The sequence below is a fragment of the Saccoglossus kowalevskii genome, chromosome 7, assembly GCF_978046115.1.
Source record: "Saccoglossus kowalevskii chromosome 7, keSacKowa6.1, whole genome shotgun sequence".
NCBI classification, from domain to species: Eukaryota; Metazoa; Hemichordata; class Enteropneusta; family Harrimaniidae; genus Saccoglossus; species Saccoglossus kowalevskii.
This window is the reverse complement of record NC_140647.1, coordinates 5,140,892-5,155,755: the sequence shown is the minus strand read 5'-3', so window position 1 is coordinate 5,155,755 and position 14,864 is coordinate 5,140,892. Positions and strand designations below refer to the sequence as shown.

The following is a 14,864-nucleotide window of genomic DNA, read 5'->3' as shown; positions in this document are numbered from 1 at the left end:
ACACACGGTCGCTTTAAAATTACAAGATACATATACTTCAAATCATACTTCCATTTCAGTTTCTCTGTAATGAAAACTCTTAAACAAATATTTACACAAACTTAATAAAATATACGAGTTAGTACTCTGTAGCAATGCAATGAATTTCATCTTGGTTGGTGGTGAAAAATAATATTTTGGTAAGATTTTTTGTCTAAGTGCTTCATATTTTGGACAAACCATAGTAAAATGGTATTCGTCCTCTGTGACCCTGCAACCGAACATAACCTCTGGTCACGTGGAATACCCAATGTTCTACCATTTTCAATTTTTAGGGGGTGACAGGAAATTCCAAGTCTAGTTATAGCACATGAATAGATAGGAGTAGCCAACGAAATAGCAGCAAGATATCTTTCACATATTAAATCTTGTTTAAACATGCAATACGTTTTAAGCTTTACATTTTTATTAATTTCTGCACACCAATTCTGTCTAGATATATCAAAACATCTTTTAAATTCACTGAAGAACATCTCGCTATTATCAATTCTTTGTTCATACCATACATGTCCATAGCCAGATGAACATAAAATATTTTTTTACCTTTAAAGCCCAACACCTAGACCCCCCTTCTGCCCTATGATATAGATAATTATAACAGCTATATATATAGCTGAGCCGCCCTCTTATATCAGTTTCAGCCAAAATCTGACCATTTCAATATTGACTTAAACTCTAAAATCTGGCCAAAATCTGACCATTTCAATATTAACTTAAACTCTAACTGAGTGTCTTCCTAATTCACCCCTTACTGCAGCATTGGAAGCGTTGAAACTAACTCTCAATAGAAATTTACAAAATTTACAAGAAATTTATTTTGTACTTTTTCTATGTCAGCTATTACACCCTGCATTTCCCCCACACAACTATCATACAACAAAATTGGCAATATTTTACAGTCAAATACTTTGTATGCAAGATCAGGCTGCTGTCCCCCAACCCATAATGTTTTTTCCAAACAAAATAGTGCTTTGTTAGCTCGCTCCGAGAAATCTTTCTGTGTTCGAAACCATTTTCCCGAATAATTATATTTTGCTACAATTTCAATTTCTTTTCCCTCCAGAAACCATTTTTCATATTTTTTCAGACGATCCCCTTTTCGGAAAACAATGATTTTTGATTTTTTCAGAATAATATTCAGTCTCCATTATAGACAATAATCCACTAAGTTATTAAGTAATCTTTGTAATACAACAGGTGTGCTGCTGAAAAACACCAAATAATCCGCATATAACAAATAAAAAGGTTTTAAAATATTTATATACACAACTGATTCCCGTCCTTGTTGGAGGGCACTCTTAAGGTCATTTATGTAAAAGCAAAACAGTAAAGGTGAAAGAACAGAACCCTGCTGCAGCCCAACATTAATATGGAAAAATTCAGTAACTCTCTTTGGGTTTTTCACAGCAGCCTTAATATTTTGATACATAGAATAAAGTGATTTAAACAGTTTCCCCTTAAGCCCTTTCATAGTCAATAAATGCACAATAGAATCTAGCTCCAAGAGTATAAACATATTTTTCTACAAGGGTATAGAGAACAAAAATATTATTCTAAGTTGATTTACCTTTTTGAAATCCACTTTGTTCCTCAATTATTTTATTATATCGATTCAACCAATTACCTGAGAATACTTGTGTATACTTTACTTATAGTATTCAAAAGCATTATACTTCGATAGTTTGCTGGGTCATTCCTGCAACCCTTTTTGTACAATGGGGACATTAATCCCCTACTCCACTCTATAGGAAACACCCCTTGATCAAAAACTTTGTTAATATATAGAGAAAGAAATATATATAGATAAAAAATTCCATCTGGGCCAGGTGATTTATTAGCCTTCAGTTTATCCAAATTTTTCTTCACCTCTGTCATAGTAATTGGTTGGTTAAATTCTGCTAATTCCAAATCTACATCAGGTATACCAATATTCTCTATATCTAAATCAGTCATATAATCTTCGATTGAAGCGTAAAAATCATTGTAATTTTCATTTTCCACAAGAACCGGGGTAAACAAATTAGTGAAATAATGTGACCATTCCTCCATAGTAATATTGTCTGAAACATTAATTTTATGTTGCTTAAGTTTCTGCCAAAATTTATGAGAGTTTTTCTGTTTAGACAGGTTAATTAGTTCATCCCTTCTGAGCTTTTGAAATTCTGCTTTTTCCTCTTTAATGAGTTTTTGATAGGATTGTTTAGATAGAAGGTAATATTCAAGACTGTTCTGACTTTTTGTATGTCTATAATGATTAAGCGCTTTACTGACAGCACGTTTGGTGACTAAACATTCATTATCAAACCAAAAATTTCAAAAACACTCATTTAACTGTTTTGACTTGCACACCATATCTTTTCCACAAGTATAAATAATATTAGTTAAATTAGTAGCTGCGTCATCTATATTTCCTTCTATCACATTCCCATAAAACTCATGGCTTAGATTTCTAATGCCCTCTGAATTAAAATTATTTCTATAAACATTTGCTTTTTAATTATCCCATTGTAGTTTGTTCAGATTCTAAGTATTATGATGGACAGTATCAATAGTACTATTTCCATGCTTGGAAAACAGCATCATGGTAAGTTCATTGATATTATATGTGGGGAAGTACGCCGGTGGTGTTGGTTGGGGATTTGAATTCCATCAGTGTATTGAGATACGTTAAAGATTCATTATACATAGATGACATGTGTATGTAAATTGTAATATGTCATTGACATATAGAGGCGTATATGACATGTGTTTGTAAATTGTAATATGTCATTGACAAATAGAGGCGTATATGACATGTGTTTGTAAATTGTAATATGTCATTGACAAATAGAGGCGTATATGACATGTGTTTGTAAATTGTAATATGTCATTGATATATAGATTCGTATATGACATGTGTTTGTAAATTGTAATATGTCATTGACATATAGAGACGTATATGACATGTGTTTGTAAATTGTAATATGTCATTGACAAATAGAGGCGTATATGACATGTGTTTGTAAATTGTAATATGCCATTGACATATAGAGGCGTATATGACATGTGTTTGTAAATTGTAATATGTCATTGACAAATAGAGGCGTATATGACATGTGTTTGTAAATTGTAATATGTCATTGACATATAGAGGCGTATATGACATGTGTTTGTAAATTGTAATATGACATGTGTTTGTAAATTGTAATATGTCATTGACATATAGAGGCGTATATGGCACGTGTTTGTAAATTGTAATATGTCATTGACATATAGAGGCGTATATGACATGTGTTTGTGAATTGTAATTGACATATAGAGGCGTATATGACATGTGTTTGTGAATTGTAATATGTCATTGACATATAGAGACGTATATGGCACGTGTTTGTAAATTGTAATATGTCATTGACAAATAGAGGCGTATATGACATGTGTTTGTAAATTGTAATATGCCATTGACATATAGAGGCGTATATGACATGTGTTTGTAAATTGTAATATGTCATTGACAAATAGAGGCGTATATGACATGTGTTTGTAAATTGTAATATGTCATTGACATATAGAGGCGTATATGACACGTGTTTGTAAATTGTAATATGTCATTGACATATAGAGGCGTATATGACATGTGTTTGTAAATTGTAATATGTCATTGAGATATAGAAGCGTATATGACATGTGTTTGTAAATTGTAATATGTCATTGACAAATAGAGGCGTATATGACATGTGTTTGTAAATTGTAATATGCCATTGACATATAGAGGCGTATATGGCACGTGTTTGTAAATTGTAATATGTCATTGACAAATAGAAGCGTATATGACACGCAAAGCGAAACACCGCCACGACGTTAGGCCACAAATATACATCGTATACCACTTCCCGTATGAAATAATACAACTCCTTAGGAACTTAAATTGGCACCGACATATATTTATATTAGCGCATTGTACGCTAACATATAGCGGAATTTAACTGAAGAGGCTTTGTTTTACGACGATGGACTTTATAATAAAATCCGAATCATCTATATCTTCGTGTACCTTAGATTTTACCTAAACATATTCTCCAATATTGTGAAAATAATTCTATCTAAAAAGCAACAGTTATTTCACGTACAGTACCACAGTTCTATGTGTTTGCCATGATCACCATGACAACGACGGCTGAATCTCCGGATGATCAAATCAATAATCTGAAAACCCTGAATGTGGTTTTACGTGTGTCGATAAACGTGTTCTGATACCAGCCATGTGTTGTAGCGCACCCATTGAGCCCAACAGGTTGCAGACTAAGAAGTTGACTCATAATTTTTTTTAAATGTTGGTCATGTTCGCAATTCTTTTTAAAACCTAGATATATTATATATAGGTCAGAATAACTAAAAGTATGTTGCTCTCAGCCTGTGTCACAAGCTCACAGTTCGAAACATTGCCTTATATTTCCGGAATGAAAAACAATACTGATAAACACTTTCGCCAGCCAAGGACTATTTAATGGTCGGCTTTAGCGAAACCGTGCGATTCGGACGATGACTGACAAAATGACCGTTATATAAATACATGTACAACCATCATTTTCTCAAACATTGGGCTATTGACTCCCATTGACAAAATTGCTATTGACAAAATGAATAAAACATGGGTATTTTTAATTATGAGTAGGCTTCTACTTAAAAAGATAATCTGCGATTCATTAGTACTCGCCCTCTCGGCAGCGTACCAATATACTGATTTCTTTGTGTTATAAAATTATATAATATTTATTAGTTAAAAGAATTTGGTTGGTGATTATATGAATAATTTATACATACAAAGTTAAATTATCGATCCCAAAGTAATATCAGATCGTATCAGCTTCGCGTGTAAATGCAATGAACACGACAACCATATGTCAGCGGCGTTTCTGCTCCATCGTTATAACTACTCGTTACATGACACATGCTTAATTAACTGGAATTGATAAACAGCCATTCAATTCATCTCGCCGATTAATGCGTGCGCTATACCATTAAACATAATGAGAAAATTATCGTCCACGGGGAAAATAATTTAACCGCTTCATTGCACAACTCGAGCTCATTTACACGGGACAAAACACGATTGTCAGTTTTCTCTGTTCGGAAAGTGTGATAGGGTGGTGTGATTCTTAAGAGAGAAAATGAGAGAGACCCGGTACCGTACGGACAATTCAAAAGACGCATCATGACATCAAGTCAAATTATTACCGCGGTGTCACATGAATACCTAGACCGACAACTCCAAATTTACGCAGGCATTGGCATCCTATTGTGTTCAGAGCAGTATGCTGTAAACAACCACGGGCTTAGGGTATAAAAAGGGATAATGCGTTAGTCGTGCGACGCATTTGTGACAACGGGTTGCATGTAGTGGACTACTGAGCGATAAACGAGACATTGCTGCGTTCTAGAACAAGATTTGTTCCCAAAACGCGTGGTTGCGTTGCACTGTTTGAAGTTCTAGAGACCAGGAAAGGTAAGATCTTCTAAATATATATCAATCATACCTCAGCATAGTTGTTACTATGCACGAGACAGTAGTCGTACGCGTCATCAACTTCGATGTAGGTGATGTAATCAGGGAGAGTACCACGAGCATAAAAGACCTGCAAATGTAAATTTCATGAATCAACAAGTTAAATTTGGTGACAAACTACAGTACAATTGCTTTGTTTTCATTATGCATAAATGTATTCCAGGTACTAGAGTTATTAATCACAGGCGTCTTTTAAATTTCCCCTTGTAGGAATATTGTAATGATGCAACTGAGACATGCCTTGACGATCCTTCTCTTGTCCTATTTCACTCGTGACGTCAGTGCTTCGCTTACAGAGGTATGTTCAGTCTATTTAAGCAGTAAAAAGTGTACACTCTCAACAGTAGAATAATCAAAGATGTTACCATCATATTACATGTACGCTCAGTTTGTCCTACCAGTTATCTAAGTGTACGGTACAAGTGGAACATTTGTTATTATTAGTGACTAGGTGAATTAGCTAGTTGTAGAAGAAATGTCCGATTTACATTATTCTTTTTTCTCGTTTTAGAATCTGGAAGTAGAAACGGAGGAAGACGTTAGAGGTAAGTTTGAACTGAGAAAGAATGGTAGTGACATTCTGTAATTTGTTACGTGGACTTTTGACATCAATACATCCAGACAATAACCATGTTTGAATACAGGCATCTCTCTAAAGTCTTATCCAGTTGTTGGCTGCCGATTTGCATCAAATTAGTTTCGCGAATTCGATGTATACATACAACAGCGCCTCATACACAATGACTAATTAGGCGGACCCTGGCTAGTGAAGAGGCCGATCTCGGACAGAGAACTATAAAGAAAAACTAGAATCATAGCTACTCCTAAGTCGGATCAGGCCACCTCTCCACCCCAGTATTTTCGAGTTTGGATATCCCCCCCCCATACACATATACCTGCGCTCCAAAATTAAGCTGAAACCCTTTGGACATCAAAATTTGCCCCACAAAATGCAGGAAATAGCGTTTCAGAGGGTCTAGATTTCAAAATTTTGAAGGGAGAGCATGCCTCCAGACTCTCTAGTAAGGTCACAAGGCGCAAGTGCGCAGATCTCGCCTCCACGCAAAATTACGTGTCGCCGCCTCTGACTGCACCACCATTTTTACCTAAAACTCAATTGATGTAATATAAATATATTGCGTGACCATGACAACTCCGACGATCGTTGGACATAAGAATGCTAATAAATATGTAAGTTAGTAATTTTCTTCGCCAATATGCGTGGATAGATAACCTCGGGAACCATGCATTAGTATACATATACTAATTTTGAGCAAAACAAACAATCTTGTTATTTTACACGCGTCGTACACGTCGTGAGCACGTGGGACCCATATCAGATACGTCGATAACAAATATAATAATTTGTTTTTCGTTATTTTCAACCAGCACGAAATTTTTAAAAGAAAGTATTTTTTTAAAAATGCAAAAATTACATTTTTGGAACAATTTCTATGTTGAAGCATTATTTCACAAAAAATAAAAAGTATTCATCAAAATTTAAAATCTCATTACAACATATTATTCTGTCATCATACGTGACCGAATGAACCAATGTTCAATGTTTTGTACGAAAAGTAGTTTGGCGATCTTATATTTTTATCTATTTTTTAAACATAAAATCTAATCATATTTTGAAAATCTAGGAAATCTGATCATCTGATAGCTATCTTTATATGATATCTACATTACGTTCGATTTCATAACCAGTCATTTGTGAGCTTCTTTTTAACAAGTTGAATATATATCTCACAAATATACTCTACGGGTATTCAGATTTTATAGCTTATATTCTGTCTTCAGTGTGTGTATGAATTATGAAAAACAAGTTCTCTGTATATTTCAAAAAATCGTAAACTATCAAAAATAACGTTGATACTCACAATACACTGCAGAATCAACATACTCTGATAAAACTGAAACTTTTATAGTAAAATACCTGCTTAAAAATTGACTAGACTAGAAGTGAGTCAATGTCGCCCGATTCCGTCTTCGTGCACAGAGTGGCTAAAACAGTGTTTTCTGGCAACATGGAATTATTATGACTATGTGTATTTAACTTCACCATCAGAAAATGCAATAATAATCAAAACAGCACAATTTAACCCAATTTTACGATAATTTTGAAAATTACTATATAACTACTTATTACTATCTCTGTTATTATTATCCCACTCAGGGAAAATATTATCTACCTTGTTGTTGGGACCATTCGGGAATAATATTATCTCTCTTGATGTTGGGACCATTCGGGAATAATATTATCTCTCTTGTTGTTGGGACCATTCGGGGAAAATATTATCTCCCTTGTTGTTTGGACCATTCGGGGATAATATTATCTTCCTTGTTGTTGGGACCATTCGGGGATAATATTATCTCTCTTGTTGTTGGCCCTTGTGGGACCATTCGGGGATAATATTATCTTCCTTGTTGTTGGGACCATTCGGGAATAATATTATCTCTCTTGATGTTGGGACCATTCGGGAATAATATTATCTCTCTTGTTGTTGGGACCATTCGGGGAAAATATTATCTCCCTTGTTGTTTGGACCATTCGGGGATAATATTATCTTCCTTGTTGTTGGGACCATTCGGGGATAATATTATTTCTCTTGTTGTTGGCCCTTGTGGGACCATTCGGGGATAATATTATCTTCCTTGTTGTTGGGACCATTCGGGGATAATATTATCTCTCTTGTTGTTGGCCCTTGTGGGACCATTCGGGGATAGTATTATCTCTTTTGTTGTTGGGACCATTCGGGAATAATATTATCTCTCTTGTTGTTGGGACCATTCGGGGATAATATTATTTCTTTTGTTGTTGGGACCATTCGTAGATAATATTATCTCTTTTGTTGTTGGGACCATTCGGGGATAACATTATCTCCGTTGTTGTTGGGACCATTCGGGAATAATATTATCTCCCTTGTTGTTGGGACCATTCGGGGATAATATTATCTCCGTTGTTGTTGGGACCATTCGTAGATAATATTATCTCTTTTGTTGTTGGGACCATTCGGGGATAACATTATCTCCGTTGTTGTTGGGACCATTCGTAGATAATATTATCTCTTTTGTTGTTGGGACCATTCGGGAATAACATTATCTCCGTTGTTGTTGGGACCATTCGAGCATAATATTATCTCCCTTGTTGTTGGGACCATTCGGAGATAACATTATCTCCCTTGTTGTTGGGACCATTCGGGAATAATATTATCTCCCTTGTTGTTGGGACCATTCGGGGATAATATTATCTCCCTTGTGGTTGGGACCATTCGAGCATAATATTATCTCCCTTGTTGTTGGGACCATTTGGAGATAAAATTATCTCCCCTGTTGTTGGGACCATTCGGGGATATATTATCTCCCTTGTTGTTGGGACCATTCGGGAATAATATTATCTCTCTTGTTGTTGGGACCATTCGGGGATAACATTATCTCCGTTGTTGTTGGGACCATTCGGGAATAATATTATCTCCCTTGTTGTTGGGACCATTCGGGAATAATAGTATCTCCCTTGTTGTTGGGACCATTCGGGAATAATATTATCTCCCTTGTGGTTGGGACCATTCGGGGATAATATTATTTCTCTTGTTGTTGGGACCATTCGGGGATAATATTATCTCTCTTGTTGTTGGGACCAATCGGGGATTATATTATCTCTCTTGTTGTTGGGACCATTCCGGGATAACATTATCTCTTTTGTTGTTGGGACCATTCGAGCATAATATTATCTCCCTTGTTGTTGGGACCATTCGGGGATAATATTATCTCTTTTGTTGTTGGGACCATTCGAGCATAATATTATCTCCCTTGTTGTTGGGACCATTCGGGGATAATATTATCTCCCTTGTGGTTGGGACCATTCGGAGATAATATTATCTCCCTTGTTGTTGGGACCATTCGGGAATAATAGTATCTCCCTTGTTGTTGGGACCATTCGGGAATAACATTATCTCCCTTGTGGTTGGGGCCACCCAGAGCTAATATTATCTCATTTGTTGTTGGGACAATTCGGGAATAATATTATCTCCCTTGTTGTTGGGACCACTCAGGGATAATATTATCTCCCTTGATGTTGCGCCACTCCAAGATCCAATTATCCGAGCCCGACGTCCGAATTAACGCGACTTCATGGAATGTTCTTTCAATTTCTTCCATCATTGCATCTTGTTATTAATTTTATTTTAGCCCAAAGGCAACTTCCCTCTCCAGGTGGCATCGCGACAATATGTCGGTATTATGTATTACATAAGACATCAAAGTCATGGGACGTAGCACAGTCCGCTTGTAACACGGGTACACTGGAAGGAAGGCTGGCTCAGATCAACGTGGGGAAAACAAATAACAAATTAACAAACTTACTTATCGATAATGGTGTAAGTGAAGGGTGGATTGGAGCTAATAACCAAAGTGGCCTATCACAGTGGACCTATACAGACAATTCAAACGTATGCTTCCAGAAATGGGAAAATGTAATTCAGGGAACTTCTGATTGCGCCCTCTTGCGGTAAGAAAGGATAAATTATCATATACTAGTTAATATATGTATCATATATCTTACCGTGGAATCGAGAGATTCAATTTGATGAATTCCCTCATTTCTCGTAAACCACATTGACCACAACTGACGAGTTTCTCGTTTCCAGATTGCGTAGCCTTTCGCTGGAACAGGGCTAATCGAGGACGCACTTCCGGTCGTCAGTTCCATGGCAACTACGAAAGTCAAAACTTTTTTTATTGGAATAAATCGTGACCCAATAAAGTGATAAACTAACCTCACATTTATTTACACAATACAGATCGGACAGCTATTGGCAGAGTGAAGACTGCTCCGAACCAAGGCCGTATATTTGTCAGTTGACAGGTAAGAACTTTTCACACGCGACCACCGTTATTAGTTATATGGGCCGAATCTCAGAAATTCCTATTTTGGGGGATTTGGTTGGTAACTTGGTGTTTTGAATTTATTCACCCACAAAAAGTGTCCGAAAGACTTGGGAACAAGACCACCACAAACCATTATGCATACCACTGTATATAACAAATTCCTCTGTTGTAATTAACCCTCATCGCCAACTTTTTCATACGTGACCAAAGTATTACTATGTTCCTGTATTGTTCGACTGCCGTCACCAACTCCTCGCACGTAACCATACCTTTACTATGTCCTTGTATTATTTAACTACCGGATTGAAGTGACTTAAAGCTCGCTACATATTTTTTCTTCGTTACCATAGTTACCCAAAGTGTGCTTTCAGCTTGTCATTCCCTGAATCCCTGCAAGAACGGCGGAGTCTGTATTGATGACATCGGTGGCTACACGTGTCAATGTCCTCATGGATTTGTCGGGAATGACTGTGAGATATGTAAGTATACGACTTTTTTCAGTAAGTCCCCTAGACTTCCATACACTCCCATGACATTTGATATTATTGAAAAAAATAAAAAATAAAAAGGGGACTGTATGTAAGTCTATGAGTCCTCGTGAAATTAGATGTCAACTTGTGTTAAAACATGTATCCATATCTGTTGGGGAAAATGATTACGACCTGTAGCACATGTTGAAGTGTATACTCTAAATGGTCGTAGCAACGTTCATGTCTGTGCGTGGTCGGGTTTATTTGTCCCAATCTAAAACGGATGAAACACAAGTCAGACGAATGTCAGGTTTGTGAGTGTAAATTTGACCTCGCAGCGTACATACATAGATACATACATACACGCATGGAGGTAAAGGACAGATGATACAAGTCACACATGCTGGGAATATATTTACACTTGCTAGCATTCGATTTTAGTAAAAGTGCGATTTATTCTAGTACTAGTAATTTGGCATCAATGCAATGTTAAACAGTACTTAGCCATGGATCTAGATTGGCCCTACCGTGTCAATGTTATTGTTTTATATGATAATTTCTTTTAAGAACAAATTTTTGAAATCTCTAACGAAAGACCAAAAAATCACACCGGTACAATGACAGGAGTTCTTATATTAAATATGATCTATGTGGCTAAAACTTTCGTGTTTTTATATATCTATCACAGGTGACGCGGAAACGAGTGAGATAAACGGAGAATTTGCACCGGTGACCATCAGTAATCAACTAGATAATAGTGGGGTCATTCGAATTACGTCATTTACAATCAATCACGAACTCTACGTCCTGACGAGTGGCGCCACCAGCACTGACGTTGTCCGCGTGTATAAGTTCGACAACACTGGTTTCGTGCAATTAATCACTGGCGATTTCTTTAACGGACACTCAATGGAGTATGTATCACATATAGAACCATTCGTCATTGGCGATCGGCAATTTTTAGCGGTGGCAGTATCAGTCGGTCCAGGCGTTTCAACAATTTTCGAGTGGAGTTCCGTTGATTCGAAATTTGTGGAGCTCGATAATAATCCATTTGGAGTTGGCATGCATTTTAACTTTTTCAGTACTTCGCACGGGAGATTTCTCGTGTTGACGGTCTTCCAGACTGGGGGTTCGACGGTGGTTATTGCTGACAGCGTGGTCGCGAAGTGGAATCCAATTACCGACACGTTCGACCATTTTCAGAACATTCCCACCAATAGAGCGTTCGAGTCGACCTTCTTTACAGACTACCAGACAACTTACCTGTTGTTTGCCCGAACAGCCATGGATGTCGACATGTACCAGTTAACTGCAGACGGAACGGAATTTCAGAGTTACACCCCTACAACCACCATCAGTGAAACGCATGGCTTTTCCACATTCACTTTCCAATGTACACCGATATTGGTCACTTATCGTGACGCGGCATTCGCGCATGTCTGGCAGAACGGTGATTTCACGCCAATGGATTTCTCGCCCTCATACGCCTTTATGAACAAAGCCGACGGTAGTATGTGTACTTTTGTAATCGACCACTATCCAGTGCTTGTTACATCAAATGGCTTGTTCTATTCCGAGGTTTTCCGACCCCGAATAACTGAATTTGATATTGAATCTCTCTATCAAACTGGCGGGAAATTCCAAGCATGTCATATATTCAGTTACCAAGGTGATACATATCTAATATTGATACCTGAAATTGGAAGTGGGCTTGACGCCCTCTATAGATGGGCTCCAACACCATAGGGATACTAAGCGCTTAAAAAGAAGGGATGGTGTATAAACAAACTCTAAGATACTGCTGTGTCCCACTGTCAATGTTTCTCGTCAAAGTGTCGCATGTTTTCTCTTCATCCTTCACCCCACCCCACGCAGCCCTGTCATCCAAATTTTGGTTATGTGTAATATTCTGATTGTAACAAAGTTTGATTTGTCATGTGTTTTGTCTTATAGGCCATCATTCCAATGTATTTCATATAGGCATGAACGTTTATTATGTAAATTTATCAATATTATTGACCGACTAACACTATCTCTGGTTGATGTACTCATGTCAGTCGACGTGTCACGTGACTCACTGAGTCTAGTTTGTTTAATTTAATTACAAGGAGACTTTAACCAACTCTTGTCATTATTTCACAATACAATTTTGTAGCCAATGAAAATTGAGTCTATTTGATCAAAAGTCATAAAAAATACGTAAAATATGCAAATGTTGCATTTTTTGAATAATGGTGACCAGAGTGTTTCGATTTTGGAGAATTGTTTTGAAAATTACAAAAAAAAACGAAAACTGATATTAAAATGTTTGCAACGTTTCTGGCAACATTTTGATTTTTGAATTTAGAATGTGCTTTACAATTAAAAAATAACTCATTTTCTAGTAGGGTTGGCGATTTATTCTACGTTAATGATACATTTCACAAATACTGCAACGCTATTTCAAATAATTGATGTCGGTCGAAAACGGCAACAATTCTGTTCGAACCAGTAGAATCCAAGTTGTAATTATTCCATTCTCTGCCGATATGTATAGCCCCGTCGATTGAAAGCGCAACTCGCAATATTATTGACCGGACTGGGCTAAAAAAAAGGCGACAACATAAATAGTCGGAATGCTGTACATTAGACATAAAGCTATATTTTTGCCAAATTAACAAAATTTCTGTCCATAATTTGACGGGACTAGTTTGTTTCAACATTACGTTCTCTTGAGATCATAATCCCTTGCACTGTTAATATGAGAATACATCCTGGGACGATATAAATCGTCATGGTGAATGTTTATGTTCCATGATTACTTAGTTTTCCGTTTTGCGTGAGCATATTTAATTCGAACTTATCTTGTAATAGACGTGGACTTGTAAACCAATATAATATACAAACGATTTATTATAATTAATATACGGATCATATTCCCAGAATACTAATGAGAATCGTAATATTTCCATAGGAGGCGGGAGTTCGAAGGTTCAATTTTATTAAGTCATTAAATTATTATCAGGATGTCCTAATTATTAAAATACTGTTGTGATTGTGAAATTAGATGGGTTGGTGGCGGGTTAGTGGTGCATTTCGTCAAGCTGGTTCTGTGTATTATATTTATATTTATATGTATACGTAAAATTCCGTTAAAATGTCAATGTTATAAATACATATGATACCATTACTTGTATGTCCGTTAGTGGTACGTATGTATATAATATCTAAAAGATGTCGCCCATATAACAATTATCTTAATTGTTTTTAAATTCACCTGAACAAGAAATGTTTTATATGGCAGTTGTAATTTAGTTATATTTGTTGCTACTTCAGATATTAAATGGATATCCGATTAAATGTTATGTACTGATTAAGCCTGTGTTATGGAAAGAGTGAGTCTTTTTATGTGAGTCATATTCACATCTCGGGTAGTTTATTGATCTCGTTATAGCAATACAATTTCTATGTTTTTTTTTTTTTTATATATATATACAAAACGTTCCCTGAATTAGTTAATTTGAACTCCGTCCGGTTTGAAGTCAACTTACCGCACACGGTGTGCGGGCACAATGTCAGGTGTCGATGATTTGATTTTTGGTCAAGTTACTAAAGATTGAAAAGGTTAAAAATATATTTGGGTGGTTCGTTAGGGTGACTTCACAAGACAGAGTAAACTCTCATATGGTATGTCTGCAGCCCAATTGACATATGAATACTGTATATAGCAGGGTGGTGCTCTATGAAGACTTCACAAGACTGGATATCCGATTAAATGTTATGTACTGATTAAGCCTGTGTTATGGAAAGAGTGAGTCTTTTTATGTGAGTCATATTCACATCTCGGATAGTTTATTGATCTCGTTATAGCAATACAATTTCTATGTGTTTTTTTTTATACAAAACGTTCCCTGAATTAGTTAATTTGAACTCCGTCCGGT

The 14,864-nt window shown here is 36.3% G+C and overlaps 1 protein-coding gene across 1 annotated transcript; it reads left to right on the top strand.

Annotated features, from left to right (window-relative positions):
• Positions 1–5,392: 5,392 nt before the first annotated feature.
• Positions 5,393–14,300, top strand: LOC146740200 (uncharacterized). Its single transcript, XM_085500986.1, has 7 exons — positions 5,393–5,521; positions 5,792–5,879; positions 6,093–6,126; positions 9,773–10,091; positions 10,384–10,448; positions 10,822–10,950; positions 11,630–14,300. The coding sequence occupies exons 2-7, from the start codon at positions 5,802–5,804 to the stop codon at positions 12,688–12,690; spliced, it is 1,686 nt and encodes a 561-aa protein (XP_085357112.1). The 5' UTR covers positions 5,393–5,521; positions 5,792–5,801; the 3' UTR covers positions 12,691–14,300.
• Positions 14,301–14,864: the final 564 nt, after the last annotated feature.